Source organism: Pseudorca crassidens, chromosome 5 (genome assembly GCF_039906515.1).
Source record: "Pseudorca crassidens isolate mPseCra1 chromosome 5, mPseCra1.hap1, whole genome shotgun sequence".
Lineage (NCBI taxonomy): Eukaryota > Metazoa > Chordata > Mammalia > Artiodactyla > Delphinidae > Pseudorca > Pseudorca crassidens.
The window spans coordinates 74,875,238-74,900,777 of record NC_090300.1 but is presented as its reverse complement, the minus strand read 5'-3'; the positions used below and the strand labels follow the sequence as shown (position 1 = coordinate 74,900,777).

At 34.7% G+C, this 25,540-nt stretch overlaps 1 protein-coding gene across 6 annotated transcripts in view; it reads right to left on the bottom strand.

The window, feature by feature from the left end:
* The window catches only part of OPA1 (OPA1 mitochondrial dynamin like GTPase), a 93,428-nt gene that overhangs the window by 52,338 nt on the left and 15,550 nt on the right, over positions 1-25,540 (bottom strand). For 4 of the 6 annotated variants that reach the window (XM_067738444.1, XM_067738445.1, XM_067738449.1 and 1 more), the window contains 15 exons: positions 22,648-22,758; positions 17,192-17,245; positions 14,344-14,448; positions 12,608-12,694; positions 11,840-11,953; positions 9,852-9,932; positions 9,652-9,726; positions 9,253-9,324; positions 9,073-9,172; positions 8,238-8,368; positions 5,535-5,607; positions 5,370-5,442; positions 3,966-4,081; positions 2,991-3,055; positions 2,148-2,224 (listed from right to left, as the gene is read on the bottom strand). In XM_067738444.1, the coding sequence (XP_067594545.1) occupies positions 2,148-2,224; positions 2,991-3,055; positions 3,966-4,081; positions 5,370-5,442; positions 5,535-5,607; positions 8,238-8,368; positions 9,073-9,172; positions 9,253-9,324; positions 9,652-9,726; positions 9,852-9,932; positions 11,840-11,953; positions 12,608-12,694; positions 14,344-14,448; positions 17,192-17,245; positions 22,648-22,758 (1,334 nt within the window). The remainder of the gene's footprint in view (positions 1-2,147; positions 2,225-2,990; positions 3,056-3,965; positions 4,082-5,369; positions 5,443-5,534; positions 5,608-8,237; positions 8,369-9,072; positions 9,173-9,252; positions 9,325-9,651; positions 9,727-9,851; positions 9,933-11,839; positions 11,954-12,607; positions 12,695-14,343; positions 14,449-17,191; positions 17,246-22,647; positions 22,759-25,540) is intronic. The other 2 variants (XM_067738446.1, XM_067738447.1) reach the window with 1 other exon arrangement.

Sequence of the window (25,540 nt, the reverse complement as noted above, 5' to 3'; positions counted from 1 at the left end):
CTTCCAAATTACCAAATACAGATCAAACAGTCCTGTGACTTAAATAATTATAAACATCTTAGAGTTGTATCCTAAAGTGTCACATAAGGTATTAAGCAGCAAAAAGATACTACCTGATACAACATCAACTATGTCACAAAAATAAAACATTTTGGGTGCAATGCAGTTGAAATCAATGTGGCACAAACAGCTAAGATTAGGACCTGCTATTTTGATCTATGTTTGTGTTAAGCTACAGCGTCTGGGGAAAAAGGGTGCGGCGGAGGTGGAGGGGTGGTGATGAAAAGATCCAGCAGCTCAAAGAATAAATCTCTAGCAGCCAGATGTCCTAGTTCTCTCCCTTGCCTTCTCAATAGGCAATCTGGCAATATAGGTTTCTTGTCCCTTCACAAATTCCCTTCACCACCCGTGTGTTAAGTAAATTAGATTTATCTTCAAGGCTCGCTTAAGTGTAGGTACACTTTGATTTCAGACTTGCTCTGTCCAAACAAAACTAACCATTCCATTTGATGATGCCAGAAATTCACAGAGGCACCACATTTTTCTCCCATAAATAGCATTATGAGTTATCATAGTTTACAAATCACTTTTCTGTACATTATCTTCATACAACCTAGTAAGGTAAGTAGTACTATTCATTCTGTGTGTATGTGTGTATATGTATATACTATACACATACATACATATATACACACACACATATCTATCTCTTGCAAACTTCAAAAACTGGATAACTTATAGAAAGCCATAGAACTGGCTTAAAATACAAATAATAATGATAACAAGTTTTTTTTGTGTGTGTATATATATATATATATATATATATATGATTAATCAATCAACAGATAAGATCAGAATTCTTTTTTGGATAAGGAGAGAGATTAAAAATAGGCAAATTTTGACTACTTGAAGAGAGAAAAGGGTTCACTACTGAGGAAGAAAGGGCACCAACATAAGGAAACTAGTAGTACTGAATACAAACTTAAGGACTGGACACTACTGTCTAAGTTCCATTTTGATAATCTTCAACTGAGCAAATATAAGAGTTACAGAAAATATTCATAATAAATGGCAGTTCTGCTCCAAGAATAATAAATTCTTAAACTACAGACTTCACTATAAAGGTAATTTTTATATAAGGGATTTGTTAATTAAAATACGATTATAAAAATTTAAAATTTAAGTTATTTATACATAGCTTGCTTGAGGTACATGGAACCTATTTTGGTTACTGCCATTCCAACATATTTAAGAGCGCCAATATTTGCATAAAACATAAATTGAAGGTGACACTTGGCCCTAAAAGCGATTTGCATGAGTATTTTTCAAAAGAATGCATTTACTTGCTATTTAAAAAAAAATCTCAAACAGGATTCAATTTCAAATGTGATCTGTACAAAACATATCAGACACATATTACAAAAGCACCAGTGTTCTTATGCAGATGTGAGAATTTGAAAGCAATATACTCTTCTCCTACAGCAATTTTCTCTGTAGTTTTGTTCTCTAAGTGTAATCCAACAAGAGCAACCAGTCTTGTTAGACTGTTTGATACTTAGCTAAAGCACAATTTGATAAAACTTTTACCTAAATGATTTTATAGAAATCAAAATTATGTATTTATTAAGATAAGGAAAAACCTAAGATGAATGAAGATTTCAAAAGAGCATGGAGAGGGCTTCCCTGGTGGCGCAGTGGTTGAGAGTCCGCCTGCCGATGCAGGGGACACGGGTTCGTGCCCCAGTCTGGGAAGATCCCACATGCCGCGGAGCGGCTGGGCCCGTGAGCCATGGCCGTGGAGTCTGTGCTCCGCAACGGGGGAGGCCACAACAGTGAGAGACCCGCATACCGCAAAAAAAAAAAAAAAAAAAAAAAAAAAAAGAGCATGGAGAAAGCTATCTTTCAGAATATCTCTTCTCAGAGATATATAATAAATACATAATTCATTATACTTAAAATATTTAATTGGTTAGACTAGAATAGTGGTTAGATTCTGCAAAAAAACATACTTTTATGTTCTTGCCTATTTACTAAGTGTTTGGGGGGACAGGCCAAGGCTACAATAAATCACTGCTTTATCAATCTAAGTTTTAGTATTCCATTATAATTCACATAGTAAAGTCTTTGAGAAAAGGTCAAATACTCACCAATGTTTTGGTGTAACCTGGCTCAGACTGATAACTTCATCGAGGATTTCATTTTTAGCTTTTTCAAACAGTTCGTTCTAGGCAATATAGATACACGTAAGTAAGATTTTCATAAGATAGTCAATTTGCCCTGCCATGATTTTCAGAGATAACTAAAAGGAAGGCCTCTGACAAGCTACTGGCTGGACTTAGTTTTGAAGCATGCCTGACCAACAAGTAACGCTCTTCTCTTCTAGTCTCTTTCTTTAGGAATGCCAATATCCAGATAAGGACAAAGACACTGACACACGTCTACCTTATTCAACTCTGAATGCAGTTTTTCACGGAACATTGGTTCAGGTAAGTTTTTTACATAACAAACGTTATGTGAAAGTTATCAACGCACATTAATTTAGTGTATTACTAACAGTAATCTGATGCTGTGTTTTACAACTGATGGCATTTTAAAATCAAGGAAAACCAATACTTAAGACCTATTAACTTAGAGTATGAACAGTGAAAAGGTTAAAAAGCTGATGTATAATTTTTAAGTTTACATTACATAAATATGTTAATTTATAAGACATTGAAAGACTATTCTTCACCTTCTCAGAAAAAGATTTTCAATACTTGTTTGGATATCCTATGATCCCTAATTACTTTTTTTATTATGTAATAAATAATTTAAGTTATTTGTAAAAGTGACAACTGTTCGTGGAAATGTATTCTTGCAACTCTAAATTAGTAATCATGGTTAAAACCAAAACAATTTAGCTTACCAGATTCTGCTTGTCAACATAAACTTTGTTAGAGCACAATACTAAATTAGATATATACAAAATACATGAGGTACATAAATATTACCCGGTCAAGTTCTCGCAGGCGAGGATAGTTATTCTTCCACTCAGTTTCAAGGTTAAAACGTGTTGCTGAGGAAGAAGGAAAAATGCTCAAGTTTGAGGATTCTCTTCAGTTCCAGATGCAGTGGTTAAAGGCTATCTCTCACATATCTGCTATATTAACTGAATTTCTGAGTGTGCACAGATAGCTCCTGAGTACTCTGGGCTCTCAATATCTCAGAATAGCATTATTACAACAGTTTCCCAAACTAATCCCTTTGACTTTAGTTTCTCCATTTTCAGTCCACAAAGCACACAGCTGACACAATTTAGTACAGCTGCTAAGAGCATGGGACTCTGAAGTCATACCACCAACTCAATCCTGATTTTGAACCCCATTCAAACCCTGGGTCTATTATCTATTACTGTTTGATGCTGGGTGTGTCACTTAGGTATATTATCCTCTGCCTCAGTTTGCTCTTCTGTAAGATGAGAATAACATTTACAAGGTTGCTGAGGGACTAATGGGATAAATAGGTAGGCTTTCCTAATGAGAAAATGGGCGGAGGATATACTCTCACCAAATGAAACTACGGAAGCAAGCAAAGCCATGAAACAGGAAAGCGTGGTATTCAGGAACCAGTACAATGTAGCTGAAAGTACACTGTCTGCTCTGCTTCCCAAAACATTTCCTCTCTTTCCTCTAAAAAGGCAGAATCTGAGTTCTCTATAGTTATACTAGGTTCTTTCTCCCAAACACTACTGCAAACTTTCTGTTTAAATTTTGTAATGTTCTCCTAGCAATGTTTCCCCTGAAAAGAAAAATCCTGCTCTCATACAACTGAAGATTTGTAGTTTTCCTTTTCCTACATACTATCTTATAGTAAATGAATGAAAAGCAACTGTTAAAACAAAGGAAGTAAAGAATCTGATGGATGCCCAAGACTGCCAGCTAATAAAATATCTAAATTTGAGAGTTTATTTTAAAAACCCAACTTACCTTTGAAACTGTCGGCCTGTTGTTCAACTGACTCTCGTACCATTTTCCAAAAGCAGTCCGAAACAGCAAGGCTGAGATTTCTTGTAGTTACTTGGTGTGCCTTTAGCATGCTTGTCCTACAAAACAATAACCAGAGCTAAAGTATATTAAAGTGGCAGAAAGGACAATACTATCACCAAGTTTGAGAATGTGCTTGTTACAACATAATGAGAATAGCCACTTAATCATTTTATACTAGGGCGGTCCAATGAACTTTCTGTGATGAGGAAAGTAATCTATACCCGTGCTGTCCAATATGGTAGCTACTAGTCACATGGGGTTATTGACCCCTTGAAATGTGTGGCTAGTGTGACTGAGGAACTCACATTTTCCTTCTGTTTAATGTTAACTAATTTAAATTTAGAGACTTCCCTGGTGGCACAGTGGTTAAGAGTCTGCCTGCCAATGTAAGGGACATGGGTTCGAGCCCCGGTGTGAGAGGATCCCACACGCCGCAGAGCAACTAAGCCCATGCGCCACAACTACTGAGCCTGTGCTCTAGAGCCCGAGAGCTACTACAACAGTAGTTGTAGAGCTACTACTACAACTACTGAAGCCCACGCCACCTAGAGCCCGTGCTCCGCAACAAGAGAAACCACCGCAATGAGAAGCCCGCGCACTGCAACAAAGAGTAGCCCCTGCTTGCTGAAACTAGAGAAAACATGCGTGCAGCAACAAAGACCCAACACAGCCAAAAATAAATAAATAAATTTAAACAAGCACACAAGGCTAGTGACCACTATATTGGATAGCATAGTTCTACCCACTTGCCAGCTCCCAACCCAACAGACAATTCTCAAGCCTACGTGTGAAAAGACTACCTTGACTTACTATACTAATATAGAGGCAAACGCACTCTTCCAGTTCAAGAGACTCTCTACATGTTATAATGTTTTAAAATTCAGTTGCCCTTTAGCTTTTCCTCTTTGCTTTTCTGTCAGTATCTTACTTTCTGTTAATTTCTGTCAATATCTATTTAAGGACACCCCTTTCACACTCCCACCCCTCACTCCAACTTTCCCCAGTACTGTAAGAGAAATGTGTACACGCATTTAAACATGTAAGTGTTGATTTTAAAAAATCACCTTATAAGTAAAACAACTTAAGTGGTGTCAGTGTGGTCTCCGATGCCCATATGCCAAGGGGCAGTTTATTACAACAGCATGTACTGTACTGTGTGATAAACTGCTCCCAATTCTGTCAGAGTAGCTTGAGGACTTGCTTATTAAATACAGATCGCTATTTGGGAATTCAATTCTGGAAATTCAATGTTAAACTGATAGCTATAAAACAAACTTTTAAATGAAAACAGCTGAAGCTACTCCCTCACTATAAATTCTTTAAATATTTAAACAAGATACCTACTTTAGGAGTTTTGAATTCTGAAAAAATTCTTCTTCATAGTCTCTTATAGCTTCAATACTTTCAGAGCTGTTTCCTAGGGAGAGATGATGGTAAAGTTCTCACTAAGAAAATTCATTTTTATTATTTGAAAACAACAAAAAACTATAATAATCTGTCTTTGCATACCTTTTCCTGTTACAACAGCAAAATAACCTAGAGCTTTCATTGGGAAGAGTTTTCCTTCAATTATCTGCTGAATCTATTTTCAAAAGTGGGAAAAATAAACAGATGTAAGTTTACATAATTTTTAAAGCATAACATGCTATTTAGAAAGCAAATTTAATAATGCTATATATGTATATGTTTGGGTAAATATATGTCTGTACAAAAGTACTGAAATGTATTTCAACTGCTATATATGTCTGTACAAAAGTACTAAAATGCATTTCAATTGCTCTTTGAGGAAAAAATGAAATACATTTAGTTTTGTTATATTAAAAATGTATTGTTAAAACTTAAGTACCAAAATTAGAACTTGGAATGACATATAGAGCTTTGGAGTCAGGCCTTAGTTTGAATTTCTTCTCTGGCACTTACTAGGTGTGTGGCCTTAAGTAAGCTACTTAACTTTTTCACACTGGTAGTTGAAAAGGTTATAGGATACTTAACACAGTGCCAGGCGTGCAGAAGCACACAATAATAGTAGCTGCTATTATTATTTCCCCAATATCTAAATTCTAACAAAGTTGGACAGTCTTTTTTTTTTTCTTTTTTTAACTCTATAAAAAAAAAATTTGGATCCAGTGGTTCTCAACTCTTTTAGGGTCAAAACTCCTTTTCTAAATGAAATAAAAACTACAGACTCTGTCTCCAGAAAAATGCACATTTGCACAGAGATCTATCATTCACACATAACATAAAAGAGTTCCTACTCCCAGAAGCTCATTAAGATTAATACTGAGATAAGAATCCCTCCTCTAAGACAAGTTACATTTCTAGGCTAATGCTAAATCTTTGGTATAAAAAAAGACTGATATAAGCTTCAACTGTATTCAAAGGAAATGCAAACTCATTTTCCTAAAGAGGAGGAGAAAAATGAAAGGAATGATGGGAAATGGGAAGGAAGCGCAGAAATTTGCTTCTACCTCACTTCTCCCCTCCTCCCTATCAGGACCAATACGGCCAAGGGCAGGCCTTACCCTTAAAAATAAGGCAAAGCTAAGGTCACTGAGGCTGTACAGAAAAGAGTTAACACAGCAGGCCTGAGACTGCTGTCCTCAGAAAGGCCTGCCTGTCCTTGGCTGGCATCTGGGAACTTAACTGGTAAACAATTCCCTACACTGATATAAAACTTTCCCTAAATAACAGTGGCTCATTGTGCAATCCATGTGGTTTATGCTGAGCATCTGCTTTCCCTTGGGCGTCTGGAATCTTGGTACTTGAGGGTGGCTACATGAACAGCCCCCGATAAAAACCTTAGGTGCTGTGTCTCTAATGAGTAACTTGTTGCTGGCAGGATTAAGCATTTCCTGTATGACTCTACTAGGAAAGAACTCTTGGAAACTTGAGCTTGGTTTCCTTCAGATATCACCTTCTGCACCTTCTCATTTTGTAATTTTGCTTTGCATCCTATCATTGTAATAAAATCTTAGGTGGAAGTATGACTATGTACTGAGTCCTGTGAGTCCTACGGAATCAGGGTGTCTAGGGGTGGTCTGCCTTGGGAACCCCATCACAGAGGCATAGTCCTACAGAGTTTCGGGTGGGAAAAACAGAAATTCTAAGCAGTAGCCAGAGGGATGGGTACTTATATCTGAAGTTGTTCCATGGGGGATGAAGATATAGTAACAACAGATGACAGCCACTATTTACATAACACTTGTGTGCCAAGCACTATTTCAACCACTTTACGATGGATATTTAACTCAATAAGTTTTCATTACCTATGGGACAGTACCATTAATATCTTCATTTCCAACAGATGAGAAAGCCTAAAGCACTGAAAAAGTAAAACAACTTACCTAAGGTTACACAACTAGCAAACAGTAGCGCAGGTGTGAAACAAAGCAATCTGGCTACAGATTGTGCACTTTTACCCACTTTTACCCACTTTTTTATGCCTTCATAATTAAGTAGAGAGCATGTCCTAATAAACCTTGCACACAATCGTACCTTGAAATAAAATACTTTCCTTGTTAAGGGAGGAGGAGAGAAGGGACACTGAATACCATGAATAGAAGTCACAGAATCTCAGAAATGAAAATGACCTAGAGATCAACTAGACTAATAGGCTGGACGGTGCACTGACTGGATGCAGAAAAGTAACAAGATTTGCCCAAGGACATGCAGCTGGTTGGTGGTAGAGCATGGATAAGAATGCTGAGCCCTGGCACCCCATCCAATGCCTTCTCTATTATGAAAACCTGCCTCACAGTCTTTCATCAGTTAAGAAATGCAATGTTTATCTGAAAAAAATAAATAATAAAAAAATTTTAAAAAAACAGGACAAAATAAAATAAGGCCCAAAAGGAATTTAAACTGTCACTAGTTTTACATTAATTAATGAACATCAACTAAAAAAAAAGTTTAAACTATAACAAAAAATACTACAAATGAGGTTAATGACTGTATGTCAACATACAAAATTTAAATTAAATTAGAGTAAGCAACATTAGCAGTTTTAAGTATTTGAAGCAAACTGATTACAATTGTGGAATTTCACTTATACCTGGATATTGCACTTAAGTAATTTACTATAACTATACAATACTTTGTTTTTAATGAGAACCAAGAAAAATCCCATTACTACTTGTATTTCACAAGGAAATTTTTTATTCCCCCAACCAGTCCCTGTCATAACTGAAGCTTGTATAAAGAACCTGCCCTCACCCTGCTTGGACTAGCCACATTTTTCTCTGCCAGGTCTACTTTGGTCAAAACAAATATTGTCCTTCTTCCATGAGGATCCATTTGACTGACCAAGTCGGTAACAATGCTGCGTTCAGCATCCACAGATCCATCTGAAAAAAAGATTGAAAAATGACATTGTAGGGCTTCCCTGGAGGCACAGTGGTTAAGAATCCACCTGCCAGTGCAGGGAACACGGGTTCAAGCCCTGGTCCGGGAAGATCCCACATGCCAAGGAGCCAAGGAGCAAGTAAGCCCGTGCGCCACAAATACTGAGCCTGTGCTCTAGAGCCCGCGAGCCACAACTACTGGGCCCATGTGTCATAGCTACTGAAGCCCGCAGGCCTAGAGCCCATGCTCTGCAACAAGAGAAGCCACCACAATGAGAAGCCCGCGCACCGCAAGGAAGAGTAGCCCGCACTCTCCAAAAGAGAAAGCCCATGCGCAGCAACAAAGACCCAACGCAGCCATAAATAAATAAATAAATAAGACACTGTAATGGTTACAAAGTAGGTTCTAAAAACTTCAACAGGCTACATCCTTGTGTCTACATTATAGTAAGAAAATTTTTCTTAATATTTTATCTTAGTTATGAAAAGACATTCTAGCCAATAAAAATGTCTATGATGCCTACACAGTGAAATTTATCAAAATATCACCAACTTCAATTCTATTTACTAATAAAACGAACAAGTAAGAGGAGATGACAAAACATATTTATTTTGTATGTTTATGTAACATGCATATGTAGAACAAAGCTTTGATTGCTAAGTAAGGAAGAATATTAGTGCAATTAAAATCTTTCAATAAAACTTACCTTGAATACATAGTATGATAGCATTAGGATTCTGCATATAAGCTTTGCTGATACTGAAAATAGTTTCTTTTGTGTCAGGAGCCATGCCTGATGTCACAGTCTTGAAGAAAAAGGTTTTAAATGTCATTATAAATGTCTTTCACAATAGGAAGATGAAACACACATTTTGTAGATACTTACATTAATCACACCTGGTAGGTCAACAAGCACCATCCTCTGTAGTCCAGGGCCCTTTACATTTAAGGATATGGTCTGTGTAGGGAAAAAAAATCCAAAAACCAAAAAACTAATTTTGGGAAGCAGCTTGTTAGGAATTTTTTGGTGACACATATTTTGAAAATTCTGTATCTCATCCATTCAGATATGCAGCTCAGAAAAAAATTATGCTTTTTCTGACCATAACAGTAATTATCATAGAAAATTATCCACAAAACAATATTCTTTGGAATATTAAAAGAAAAAAAAAAGACTAAGCATCTTGGAACAGCTGCAATCTAAACATCAATGCTAACACCATGATTTCAAACCATAAACATTGGATTTCCATAAAACATTGTTGAAATGAATTGCAACACTTACCTCAGGGCTAACAGTACAGCCTTCTTTCACGTTTTTTCTCATTCGGAGTTCTATTTCATGTCTTAATGCTGCAAGCTATCAATGGAAAGCAACAAAATCCTAAGGAAATCTTCAGTTAAATATTCCATTTAGTTGTCTTTTGTAAGTTTACACATGTTATAAAAAGTTACATACATAAACCTCATACAAATTCTACTTACATCTTCCTCTTTGGTAAGATCAAACTCCCGAGAACTATCTTTAAACAAGGCCACGTGGTGAGGGCCTTCACTGAGAGTCACCTGAAATTAACAGAACATTGAGAAGACTGTATTTACAATTCCTATTAATTCCCACAGCACTTATATGGTTCTCATTTTCCAGTCAACATTATACAGAGTACCAAGCAGAAAGCCATCAATCTCAAAACTTGAAAAACTAAAAGGAAATCTTGCATTTCACTTCAAAGGTAAATTTAGGTAAAGGACAATTCATTTATTCAACACCTATTTATTGAGAGCCAACTGTGTCAGGCACTGCAGATGGGGGAACTCGAAGAATTGACTGTAACTGGTTTAGGCCTCATTATATACTGGGAGAAATATACAGAGAGAATAGGTCTGTGTAGCAAAACCTAGGATGCCACAGAGGAGAGCAGTACTAAGGGGAACTAAGGCAGCCTTCACCCAAGGAGTGACATTTGAGCAAGAAATTCTCTAACAACTTATATGTCAACAGTCAGTGGTTTCATGAGAACTTCTAAACTTCACATTCCTTAACTTTTCAGTTGTAACTTTTCAAGCTTCTCTATAATGATTCGATTTCACTTTTAAAAAACAATTCTGTCTACTAAGATTAGCTAAGCATACAGAGGATAACAAATAAAACCTAGCTGTTTGGAGACATCTGAGCAGCCTGGACTGAGTCCAGGACCCCAAAGGATCTGGATGGGTATATTCCTGCAGCTATTCTCCCTCAGGGCATTTGCTGATTTGTGGCACATGGTGGCCTGAAAGAGAAGTTTAAAACTTGTAGCAGTCTCACTGTGTTGAAGAGACAAAATCGGATTCCAGGGCTATCAAGCAGCCACCATCTAAGATGCCAAACTCTCAGAGAAAAATGGACAGCAGAAATAAATCTCCAAAAACTGAGCCCTACATTCTATGCACAATTTCCCTTTAAGGCATTTGCGCATTAAGGAACAAAGAAGCTGTTAAAGAAGTTAAAATATTAAGTCAAGATTTTGGCAATTTCACTCTTCAAGGGGAGACAAAAATCTGGAGTTTAGAGTCCATGAAGGAGGAGAAGTCCTGGTAAATACTAGTGAAGTAATGACAAACTGAAAAGAGAACAGCCTTGTCTGTTTCAAGGAAATCTGTCCATGATATCTGCCTGCTGGAAGAAAGTGAACTCCTTCCTAAAATATAGTATCAGCCATAGCCACTACAATTAGGGTGCTGGTTACGATGTAAAAGGTAGGTTCACAATATTTTTACAGTTAATTACAGAGCATGATATAGTCAGTTCATTCTTTTCCCCCTAAATTTGTAATATTCCAAATGCCCATCAACAATAAAATGGATCTATAAAGTGTGGTATATTCACACAATAACACAAAGCAATGAAAAAGAAACTAGTTTTACACAACATGGTTGAAATCACAGCCAGACCCCAAACGATGCACTGTCTGAATCACACTAGACTGCCTGTTGTAATTATAAACAGACCTCAATTCTGCAAGACTTCAGCATCAGCCTCATTGTCTCACTTTCTACCACTATTCTAGCCTTCATTCTTGGTGACTTCAATTTTCCATTTCTCCAATCACTCTATACCTACTCCATCCATTCAGCTGAGTTAAAACATACACACACATCCTTGTGTCTACATTACAGCAAGAAAAACTCCTGATCTTTGTTCATGCCTGAAGGATGCTGCCTACTGATTTCTACACTAGCAATAATTCCAAATGCTACATATCAATTATTTCTTTTGTCAGAATTCTTCATTTTAACACAATGGACAAACTTCATTAAAGTGACTACTTTCCTGAGGAACTTCATTTGGCCTATTTTCCTTTTTAACTGAAGTAGAGTTGACAAACAATATCATGTTAGTTTCAGTGTATAACATAGTGCTTCAACATTTAAATACATCACAAAATGACCACCACAGTAAGTCTATTAATCCAGAGGGCCTATTTTCTTACCTTAACCGGAGAACGTGTCATCATCTCCCCAGACCCTCTAGGGAATATTCGTGCTTGAGCAATCATTTCCAACACACTAGTTTTTCCAGCACTTTGATCTCCAACCACAACAACCTTATGACAAAATAAATACCACATATTCATATCTTTTGATACCAACTTAAATTTAATAGATTTGGAATGCTGCTGAGAAGTTTTAGTCTTAAAAATTATCCACAATTAAATGATTTTAAAATATCATCCAGAAAAAAATGATGGTTCATACATTGATGTGTATTGAAAACATAAACAGCAAAACATTAACTGGATCCATTATTTACAGCCAAATTTTTATTAAAAACTCATGCTAATTTAAACCACTAGTTTTAAAAACACATTAACATTAATATTCCACAAATCTTTTCCATAGCTAGTTTACTCTTTACAAAGACATTTTCAATTCTATAAGGTTAAATTTCACTCATGTACCTAATCTTATCCACCATTCAGGTATTTTAATATCATGGATATCATGAATACATAATGCCAAATATCTGAAAGCCTTACTTTATTATGCATAAATATAAGTAAACCAATGGACCAAAATAAAGAGTCAAACAATATTCAATGCTTAGGGCATCATCTAGAACACATGAATATTACACAGAAAATTTTATGTCTTTGTCTATGTCTATACATATGTGTATGTATTATGTATGTAACTTTTTAAAAAACTACAGTGCTTTTTTGCTAATGGGCAAGTTCACTGTGGACTAATTTTTTACTTACCCTTGGCAGATGATCTTGTGTATTATAACTGGCATCATAATCGGACAGAACATCAAGAACTTCAGAGTACATGTCAATCAAAGATTTCTATAAAATTCAAGAAATGAGTAATATAAAATAGTGAAAACATTTTTAAAAAACCACAGATGTGTCGATAAAAGAGCTGATACATTCAAAATGTTTCCATAATAATTGTATTGCTTTTCCTAGTTATGCAAATAAATATTCCTAGTAAATGTAAAACAATACAAAATAAAATTCCATATGTTCTTATCAAATTTATTTTAAAGAGACAATGATTTAACACAGTATATTAATTCATGATTTCCGAACCTTCTAATTAAATGGTAAAAGGAGGAGGTTATTGTTTAATATTGAAGAGCTAACATTAAGTGCCCAACAAAGGGAGACCATTAACACCAAAAAACGCCCAATAAGGGGTCAGGTGACCAGCTGAAAGGAATGTTTGGTGTATGCGTCAGAGTGGGAGAGAAAGAGAGACTGGAGAACTGGTAAAGTAGAGAAAGAATCACCAAGATTATTGTTAAATCAGTATGAATGATTAGTGTACACTGATAACTGGGCAGACTAAAATGTGAGAGCACCAGGGGCAGACATCTCAGTAAAAACAGTATCAAACACGGTACCTGGAAAATTATAAGCTTCAAGTATTTGAGGAATGATTGAACATATACACAGGCCTGGGAAAAAGGTTACTATCAAGCATTTAATAATTAAAGGTAAGTTTCAGTGCCAAAGTAGGAACAAAATGAGGGTCTACACTGACTTTCATCTCTCAACACCTAGAAATAAAAGGAAAGCAACTCTTATCCCCTCCACCTAAAAATAAACCAAAAACTTTTCGAATTTTCATTACCATTTCATTTTATGAGAGAAAATACAATTTCTCAGTGTTAATATATATAATTCTCAATATATATTAACACTTGGATGTGGTTTTTCCCATCTGCCATGTGCTGACTTATAAATAAAGTCGTGCTATTTATTTGTTTTATGCAGTCGTAATTTGGAGTCACAACTATTAATACATGTTGGTTAAACTAGGGCTATATATCTTTGGACCTTGGCTACAAAATGAATGTGCCATGATTTACTGCAGTTTTGCTATGTACATATTCTGTTTACTTATATGACATTTAAGTTAAAGGAATTACTTCAATTTCATTTAGCACATAAAGGTTGGTTTAGTGGGGAATAATAAGATTTAATTAACTGATAATGGTAATTACCAATGTGCTGATGATAACAATACCAGCATGCTTTTTCAAAAATACTTTAAAATGTCTAAGGAACCTTCCAGAAGAAAACATTAACTATTGTAAAACTGGAGGAAGTGGCCTCTTCATTGAGTGGCAATACAAGTAAGGCAATGAAAATAAGACATATGTAACTTTCTATCAACTTACACTGCTGGTTTTATAGCTGTATAAATTAAGTAAACCTAGAGATAAACTAAATATTTCAGAAAAAATAAACTGATTCACAAGAAATGACTCTTGAAAGTATGAAAATTTATGGATATAGTATAAAATAAATGTTTGAAGATTATAATTTGTGGAAAGTCTTAGGAAGAGACCTCCCTATCCCCTAAGCATATCAGGTTAGAAATAAAAGGATAGAACCCTTTGCAGTTCCTTAAAATCCGGTATTGATCAACACACAATGTGAAGTGGTAAAGTTCTGAGAGCGAACAAATTAAGACAAACTTAAAGTACCTTAAGCTTTCTGTGATGGATGCCTTTGTCATCTTTCTGTAATACTAATTTTCTCAATTCTTTGTTCTCCTTTTCTAGCCGTTCCAAGATTCTCTGGTACTTTAACTGCAACAAAATAATACACATAACTTTATAAGAAAGAGATGGGTTAAAAAATGACATTAAGTGTAAATTAAAATCTTCCAAGATCCTGAAGCAATATCTCCTGCCTACTTAAAATGAGTTATTTCATTTAAAAGTCATCTATGAAAATGTTGAACAAATAAATAATGAATATTATCTCAAACAATGAGCTTCATTATAGTTTTCTATTTCAATTGGAATTTTGTTTGGAAAAGTCTTTGCTGTTTATGTTGAAGAAATTATTAAAAATACTAAAAATGAAAGGAGTTGAAGAAGGAAGTTCTTAAGTATCCTCTATGAAGCAATATTTCCTATTACAACAAAATTTTAAGTCTTCATTAAAGGGACATTTGACAAAAATTCAAACTCTCCCCATCCCCCATATTATTTTATAAAAACGATATAAAATAAAAATAGCTAACAGTACCTGACTATTCAGTATGTGACAGGCCCTTTACTGACTGTTTGACCTGCATTAACTCCCGTAAGCCTTCAAGTGAGGCAAAGGTTATACAGATTAGGAATCAGAGGTCAGGGATGCCTGGTAGCCTATCTAAGGTCACAGAGTTTTGAATACAGGTCTGAGTTGAGGGGTCAAACTCTTCCAAGTTTTGGTAAGTTTCTGTGGCCAGAAATTACACATTAATTTTTAAAATATTGATATAAGAACAATTTAAAGAAAACTAATACATTTAGACAGGCTTTTTTGTCAAAGTAGATGCTTGGCTATACAATGTTCTTCTAGAATAAATGTGATCCTTTTCTAATTGGTCTTCCCTGTACACTATTATTTCTTCTCTAAACATTAACAATGTTCAGAAAACTATTAAGAATTACTCTTTCCTATAACCAACTGGATGTTTATGTCCAACTTACAATAACAGGACTCTTATAATGGAAAATATTTCTTAGAAAATGTTAGGTTGTTATAATCTTCCAAGCATACAGTAAATAACAAGAGATCATGGCTCTATCCTCAGAGAATGTCCAGCTTAAGCCAAATTAAAGAAAATATTATGTAATAGTACGAGAACTACAGGCTAGATTCTATTATAAATATATTTTTACAGAATCTGTTCATCTATCTGCAGTAATAGTATATATAACAAAATACTGGTAGTTATCTAAGAATTAGATCTGTGCTGTCTAATATGGATGGTAGCCACTAGCCACATGCAGGTACTGAGCACTTGAAATGTGGCTAGCCTGAATGGAGATGAGTTAAGTATAAAATACACACCAGATTTCTATAATTCAGTAAAAATACATAAACACCAAATTAATATTTCTTATACTAATTAGATGTTTAAATGATATTATTTTAGATCTGCTGGGTTAAATTTATTATTAACATCAAAATTCTACCTATTTCTTTTCACCCTTGTTTTAATGTAAAAATTTTAAAGTGCATGGCTTGCATTATATTTCTACTGGACACTACTGATATAGATAACGCTATTATTACATCATGAACTCTCCATCAAGTGTGTGTCAATGCCTAGCAGCTGACAACAACTGTACAAATTGAAGGGTTGATATCAATAGGTATATATAGGGGTGGCAGGATTTCCACTGGCTCACTTCCTGGTAAATATGGAATCAATTATGGGGTCTACATTTTCTGGGGCTGGAAACACTCTTTAGTACAGGTGCCAATCTGCAGTCTTCCTACAGAGATGTGCTGCTGGGTCATCCTGCAAAGACATCTAGACCAGTAATTCTCAAACTTAAGAATTCATCAGAATCACTTGAGGGTTTTTAAGAACAAAGATTGCTCAGTTCTACACCCAGAGCTTCCCACTCAGTGAAGATGGGATGGGACCAATAATCTGCATTTCAAACAAGTTCCCAAAGGACATTACTGATGCTAATGCTGCAGAGACCACATTCTGAGGCCAATGATTCTTAATCCCTGGCTGCAGATTGTAATCACCTGGCTGGGAAGCCATAACAAATATATACAGTGCTGCTCAGAGCACACGCTATTCTAACATATAGTCAAGTGTAAGAATAATGCATAGATATTAAGAAAACCTGGGACTCAAAATATACTAGTTCCTAATTTCATCTAGATTGTCCTTGTATTTTTTTCCCCTAAAAAGAGAGACCCAATAAGTCTTTTTAACTTATTCTTAATTATTGCATGTCATTGTATCTACATAGAATAACTAAAGATAGAGTGGGTGATGGGGCAATTTTTCACTAGAATGTTACCTACTCAATTACATTGCACAGAAAAAGTCTTTAATGATAATTGTTATCATCAATTATAAGAGAATAACTTTTCATAGTAGTGTTAGAAATACCTTTGGAAAGGTTATTATCTGATTGGCTTTGGGCTTCAGAGAAGAACTGTGGTAGACTCAACTCCAGTTTCTTTAACTGTTACATAATTAGCCTATCAATGTAAAATTGCAAACATAGATTTATATAAGGACAGGTCACTTTCCCCAGTTTTTGCCGTAGTTTTTCTTTAAAATTAGAAGCATCAGATTCACTAAAAAATAGGTTTTTACACATAAATTAGTTAATTAAACTTATCAAGTTCCTTCATTATTCCTTATTTCTCAATTAGTTTTTGCATTTTGGGGAGCATCTACTTATAATAATAAGGTTCTATCATTAAGCCACTCTAAATTTTGCTTTGTTAAAAAGATAAATTTCCATACCACCAAACTTAGAGTTTAAGAAAAACTTTCTGGTTCTTTTTACTCATCAGAATTACCTGGGTATGCAGAAGCTCTTCCTGAAGTTGGTCTATCTTCTCTTTGTCTGACACCTAAATGTTTAAAATAAATAATTTTATTGGAGTAGAATTAGGTTTATATAGAATATACAGAAAGTTAATGTTTTTAAAAAAGCATTTTTAAGAGTGAAAACTACTGGCTTTATATGGATATTTAGTCAAAGCAAATTTTAAATCAAATGCTTATTTAAGTAAAAATATCTTATTCATTAATAAAAATAGCTCATCAAAATTTTATATTAAGTGAAAACCTTAAAAAGCAACCATCTTCCTATTGCCATTCTAGTCATATATGGCTGGCTTGTTAGAAAAACAAGAAAGCAACACATATGGTTACTATATTCTTGATAGGTTATTTTGTACTCAAGCACAGGGACTTGGATGCTTGGACAAATAAGGCAATAACATCCTTACAGAAATGTTTTGGGAAGTCAGACACATGTTATCATTTACAGCTACTGAAAAGTTCATTGGTCATAGTGTATCTTTAAGCAAACACTATCCATTTCTATTCTGTAAGTAGGAAAGCGTTTAATAAATGCAAAGAACAACTTGCATTTTCAGAGCTTTAAGCGGAGCCAGATGCGTATTTTTAAATTCAGTTCCAATGCAAGATCTGCTAACCCATAATAAAGCGAATGCATCAGGAGCAATGAAGTTGAGTAAAGCAACTAAAATTGATTTCAACATAAAACAAAAGTAGGATAAAATCCACAGGTATTGGGGAAACTACTCCGAATTGTTATTAATGCTAATATTTCTAAGATAAAATATTCAAAACAACAAAAAACTTTATTCTATAACAGGCTTTCAAGTAGTCACAATTCCAAATATAAAACACAATCATCAACTGTAATTAAAATGATGTCATTTATGACAAATACATGTAACTGTACTTTGACTCCCTGGTGAGATGCCAAAGTTGCCATTCTCAGTCTTTCAAAATAATTATCTAATTTCTGATACTCAAAATGTTTAGAGATGATTTTATTCCACAGGAGACAAAAATCAAGTTAAAATTCATGTAAATCTTTATTCATCTTTATTCATTGGCTATTTAAGCAGTCAAGACATCATGGTAGCAAATATATATGAAAACATTCTAAATGATTTGCTTATTGAGGTAGACGTTAATAACTCTCATCCATGCAATAAAGTTATTTTGAGAGTTTAATTCCTATTTCCAAATAATTTATCAAAATTTCCCTCAAAATTCTTTTTTTTTTGTTTTTGCAGTACGCGGGCCTCTCACTGTTGTGGCCTCTCCCATTGCGGAGCACAGGCTCCAGGCGTGCAGGCCCAGCGGCCATGGCTCACAGGCCCAGCCGCTCCGCGGCATGTGGGATCTTCCCGGACAGGGGCAGGAACCCATGTCCCCTGCATCGGCAGGCGGACTCCTCTTAACCACTGCGCCACCAAGGAAGCCCCCTCAAAATTCTTTTAAATAAAAATGACAATACTTGTTAGAAATGATAGGTATGTATCATTTTTTCCTAAAAAGCCTATGTCTAAAAATTCTAAATTTGGTTTGGTAATTAGAAAAACGATAATATAAAACAAACTTTGCCAGAGACTTGTGGATATAAGTGTTTTTCATTTGACTATGTGTTTGTAAAATGGACAAGAATTATTAATCGTCTCCTAAAATGTGAGGAAACAAGCACGTTGGGGAGGAGCCCACAACCCAAAGAACAAAATCTTAAAGGCCAGTGAAGAAATAAATAATTCCATATTTTGACCATATGGCATGCCATCATACTGTAATAGTATGGTCATAAAAATTTTGTTATGCAGATTATATTCCCAATTCATTTTGAAAGTTTCTCTGATTTACTCTGTTCCGTTAACTATTCATCCAATGCAGTTAAATTAGTATGAAATGTATAAACAATATTAGTATAAACTGTTTTAGTTTTAGATGTGAATATTTAATGATTTCACGTAACATAAATTACAGTAGAAAATCCGACATTTCTCTATATCTGGGGCAATAATTAAGAAACTAATACAATTACAAAAAGTTAGAATGTTTACTATAAGCCAAGGACTATAAAAGGTTACCTTGATAATTTGGTAAAATAAAAAGGATATATAAAGAGTTAAAATGATATAAGGTTATTAGAACATTACAAATACAATCTTTATGCTAATATTAGTATTTAGTACAATGACTGTTAAGATTTTCATAAATTTGGATTCTTAGGAATATTTAAATTTATCATGTGCGCTTCTGGCAAGACTGTTAGGAACAACTCATGCAGTTTTACCAATACACTTCCTATCTGCTTAGTTTAATGTTAAATTAAAAGATTAATGTTATTATATAAAAGACACGTGATGGTGGAATCAAGAATTAGACCTAATATTTTCTAGGAAATAAAATCAAAACATTTAGCTTCACAAAATAAATATTAAAGATTAATGATAAGATACTTTCACATATTTTCTTAAGAGATTAGTACATGCTATTGTTAGTCTATCATTTATTTGGGGTCTTAACTAGCAACCTGGGTATATTTTATTTTGATGCACTTTACTGGTAAAATTCAGCTACTTACAGTAAGTTCTTGTCCTACTGTTTAATATATTTAGTTTTCATTATGAAATTAATTTAAAACTCACCCTGACAGAAATGGGTATCAATAGTCTTGAAACCAGAGCTTTTCTACAATTCCAGGGCTGTAAAACTGATGGAGAAAGAGCGGAACCCTCTGCAGAAACAAGCTAAAGCTGAAAGAGAAAAACCTTTACTAGCTCCTCACAAAACCAAGCCTGATTTTTAAATTTTAAGTATCTCTTCCTACTAAGCAATTCTGGACATTCTGAAATACAGAAATGCATAAGACTCATAAAAATTTTTATGTATGTGTACATATTCACAGGAGGCAAACCTATCAATGGCAGTCTTAATCTGCTGTCTCTCCTTTGCTCAGATGATACAGGGTAAATCTATTAGCTGCTACTAATAAGACATAAATAATGAAGGCCTACTTATATTTTCAAGGTGTAATAAGAAATAATGGTCAAAAAGCAACAAAAACTAGCTGTGGCTTTGTACCTCAAGCAAACCTCAAATGCTTAGAATGATAAAAATCTAATCAAATTAGGATTTTGGTTATTATGACAATGTAGGGCTGAAAAGTCATCTGTGTACTAACTATAGGGGGAATAAAGGGGAAGATACAGTAAGGAAACCATCTTTAAGGACAGTAAAAGGAATGATATTATTATAGAGGAGCATAAATTGTTTTTAGTCTCATTTACTTTCACACAAGGTAACTGCAAAGTGGGCAGGAACAAGCCCTGTTTCGTGCTCTACTAAGTATGCCTTAATAAACAAAACAGATGGAGGTACAGTCCTGCCAGTAGCTCTTTTACAAATGTGTAAAGTGAGGAATAAAAGGGTTACATGGATAATCCAATAAATATTAGGAATAGGAAGGATAACCGTAAGCCTGAAAAAAGGCTAGTAAAGTTGGCCCCAAATGAACATTAACCCTTGGCAGTGTAGAAAATAAACAATATTCACTACTGATATTGCTTAAATCATCAGATTCAACAGCACATCAATAATCTTAAACTGTATCTTAGAATCTTAAAATAGCAGATCTATAGGACTCATTGCAAATTATTTTACCATTATGAAAAACACAAGAACTACTAGTAACTAGAGCTATATTCATATTCCTAACTAACGTACCAAAACACAGTAGCTCCCTCCCCTTCTTTCTGTAACAAAGCTAAGGAACAGAGGGCTTAGCCTAAGCATCCAACTTGTTACAATATTTAAATGGTACTCTCAACAGCATGAGGAACAGAGAATGCTAAAGCACCATTTAAAGTAAGCCCTCCCTTGGGACTTCCCTGGTAGCACAGTGGTTAAGAATCCGCCTGCCAATGCAGGGGACAGAGGTTCAATCCCTGGTCTGGGAGGCTTCCACATGCTGCGGAGCAATTAGGCCCGTGTGCCACAACTACTGAGCCTGCTCTCTAGAGCCCGTGAGCCACAACTACTGAGCCCACGCACCACAACTACTGAAGCCTGCACACCCTAGGGCCCACGCACCGCAACTACTGAGCCCATGCACTGCAACTACTGGCCCATGCACTCTAGGGCCCGGGTGCTGCAACTACTGAGTCCGCGTACATAGAGCCTGTGCTCTGCAACAAGAGAAGCCACCGCAATGAGAAGCCTGCACACCGCAGTGAAGAGTAGTCTCCGCTCACCACAACTAGAGAAAACCCGCACACAGCAACGAAGACCCAACGCAGCCAAAATAAGTCCTCCCTTGGTTTAACACAAGTAGGAAAATAACTTGTTTTCTATTTCTACCTATGTTATTCATTCACTGAAAGCTAAACAACATACAGGAGTTGATTCCACAGCCATGGAATTGAGAAAAGCCAGGTAGTGATACTGAAAAAATAAATGAAAACTATGATGAGTATTCTCAAGTATTAACCACCACCAAATGCGACAGGGTTAGCCAGCAGAATTATTGCACTAATTATCTACAATATTGGTTGATTTCAATATCAGAACCTACAGGAAGCTAATTATATGACTGAATCTTTTTTCCTGAGTAAGATTTGCACCTAACTCCAAAATTTTTCTTATCTAATATATGTAACACAAATAGCTGATTTCAAGATCTTAGAGTATAATTTTAAAATCATTACACACAGTTCATTTGACTCTAGTCTCTTTAGAACATTAACCTTGGGATCTATACTATAGGATCATCTAACAGCCAAAAGTATATCTTTAAGGATTCCTTGGTTGCTCCTATAACCAAACATTTGTATACTGTTATGCTGAGTTTTATCAGAATCTGTTCTTTATTGACCAGAATTATATCAAATTTCCAATGTTCAATCCTGCAGTAGACAAGGTGAAAATCTGTGACTTTATTAATAAATGTGGAAAATCTTTATACAAATTTATCAAAGTATCTAAGAATAACTTTGCCCCAAAGTTAAGTTTTTGACTTACAGTTTCCTTCTGTAAGAAATAAGAATTCTCTGCTGATTCATTTTAACTAAAACAAATACATTTCATTCTTTAATTTAACATGGTCATTCACAGTAACCCTTTTCATTTTACAAATGAAAACTTGGAGAATAGACAAGTTGGCTACAAATTTAAGGTGACTCAATAACTGGACCAAGTAAGCTGCAATTCATAACTCTTATCTAAGTACAAATCCATGAACCCTCACAGATAATCTAATTTTCAGAAAATAAATTCCTATGTTTAATATTTTGGATTTACCTACTCTAGGAAAGTTGCATATCTCTATTATCTTTCATATTTTTACTTTGTCAAAAATAATTTCTCATAATTGGAGTCCATGAATGAATTAAGGTGACACGATCCTGGGAGAAACGGCTGATTAGTGTGAACATATCAGTAGCCCCCTTAAACCATCCATCACCTTGCGCTTCTGTTGGGCATGGCTCGTGCTATATTGGCCTGCGGCTCTGCGCGCTTCCTCTTCATGCTCTTGAATTTGCTGTTGTAAGAGAATGAGCTCACCAAGCAGACCCTGCCATGAGTTTACAACGAGGAGAAGAGGAAAATTGGGGAGGAGAACAATGTTAAACCAAAGGGCACAAGAAAGGAACAGATGTAAGTCAGAGAAGAATGGATAGCTTATAACAAAAATGGAAACTCAGTTATGTACCTTTAGAGCCACTATATAACTAGGTTCTGTACTACATTTCCATTTTTCTCCTCAGTAAAATTATGTCTCAGAAATATAAAACAGCATAGTTTAATAAGTGAAAAGGAAAATGCAATAAGTGACTGCTGAATAAAACGAGCCAGATATATAATATCAACATACAGTAAAACCGAGACTAACTGGAATGCTCAAGGAAGGTGGCACTATAGTTAACTAAATGTCCTAGGAACAGAAAAACTGAGAAAACAAATACTTCAACCCTTATTTTTGAATTGCCAATACGAACTAGTGTACGCTCCTGACTTGATACATATGGGGGAAAAAACAAAACTGAGTTTTGAACAGTGTTGATTTCAAAGGTCTGAATCTTCTAATTCTCAACCATAAGTTTCATAAGACTAAATAGAGAATACATAATAGCTTAATCACTTATTAAATTATTATTCTTAAGTTTTCCTTGACATCTGATGTCTTCAATTAAAGACCCCTCAAGGGACTTCTCTGGAGGTCCAGTGGTTAAGACTCCAAGCTCCCACTGCAGGGGGCGTGGGTTTGACCCCTGGTCCAGGAACTAAGATCCCATATGCCACATGGCGTGGCCAAAAAGTAAATAAATAAAGATCCCTCAAAACGTAGTTTTGAGCATCAAGTTAATCAAGGTTTTATATTAATTCATAATTTTACATGTCTACGCACAGAATCTTATTTGATTAAAATCTAAGGGGTTTTTTTTTTGCAAATTAAAAAATAATGTTTGAGGTACTGTTTTAGCTTTATACAACATCAAATAAGTAGTTTGACTGAATTTTCACTTTTTATAAGCTGTTTTGACATTAAATAAAAATGGCCTCTGAGAATATAACCAAGGATATATCAATTACTAAAGCACAAGCTCAATAAAATAACATAATTAAGATATGGAGATAATATAGTTACTATGAAAATAAAAATGAAACAAAACCCAGTTTGGACCTATGCACAAAATAATCATCATTTCTATGTTTAAAATTCATTCCATTTAATAATCATGAAATGTTCATCTGATGCAATGTATTCACTTGTGACATGAAACGAAAATACATGTCATTTTCTGTACAGTGTTTTTAATTGCTGTCTATTAGATAATCAACCTCAGGAAATGTAGGAGAAAAAACAACTAGCAATTGACAATGTCAGGAACCTTATATTTTCTCAATTAGAAACCTAAAAAGGCAAAGTTCCAATGAATGAGGTCACTCTTTAATTTGTACAAGAATAGTTTACCTGGGAGAACAATTTTTACCAAGTTATAATAATAAAAAGAATTAGGAAAACTAACACTCATTAGGAGTTTCAAATAGCTTCACAGCTTTATAAAATAACTGCCAAAAATATTTTATTTTGTATAGTACAATTATAAAGTTTCTTAAAATGAAATATTGGTTAGCGTTACATTCAAATTTTAATTAGTAGACTCACCTGGAGGCTTAATAACTTAATTTATATAATCCAAAGATTTATATAAATAAAAAAGTTTACCAGAAAAGAAATAAATACAAATAGAAAAGCTGTATTACAGTAAAGCACTTTAAATTAAGGGAAATATTAGCAAACAATTAGGGGGATTTTTATTTTGTTTGATTCTTAGTTTTAATACATTAAGTTATACCAGCATAATGAAACTGGTTGACTTACTATATAAATCAAAGGATGAAACTAGTTGATATTTCTTCATGAAAAGTAAGAGAACATCAAAGTGGCAAGTAACATAACTGAACTTTCAACATTTGTTTCCAAATTCAATAGTACAAAATATATTTATAAAAACCTGCGGTTATCTTTTAACATACGGTATCTTTTAAACAAACACTTTTATGGTCATTGATAAATCTATCAAAGAAATGCAATGCCAACTCACTACCCTCATCATTCCCATAATTTTTTATGTCCTTTTTTTTCATTTTTTGTATCACTGCCTTTCATCAAGCAGAAAGAAAAGTAATCCAACTCATTTTTATTCATTTAGTCATTTATCATAATCACTTCTACTCATCCAAGTGTTTAGATTTCTCAAAACAGTTCCCTTTTAAAGATGGCTTCCCATGTTGGCTTACACATTAGTGTACCTGTGCTTTAATTAACATAATACCCAGTAGTATAAGTTATAAAATGCTAAAGCAGTGAGAAAATATTCCACATTTCTTAACTGTGCTGGTCTATCAGGCACAGGATCCTTGTTTATTCATAGCTTAAACACCCCTCCCTAATCCACTGTTTATATGTACACACAAAGTGTATGGTAAATATCTAATATCTATTACAAGAAAAACACCCTCTCTTTCTAGTGACACCTCACTTTCCTTCCAAGTCTGTTACTGAAGCACTTTTATGTGAAGGTAGTTGAAATTAACTGTTACCTCCTAAAAAAAGTAGGAAGAAAACAAGAATTAGACACAGAAAAAGCTATATACACTACACTAAAAAAGGTTACCATTATCCAACTTTAGGCATCAAATCTCACCCTAAGCACAGCTGGATTAGCTTTTAAAGCTAAGGCTTGTGGAATAAGGAAGGGAAAAATGTGTGTGCCTCCTGTGCAAGATGAGGCATTTGTTCATGCCTCCTTACATGAACAGAACACTTTTACTCAATAAATATTTTCCCA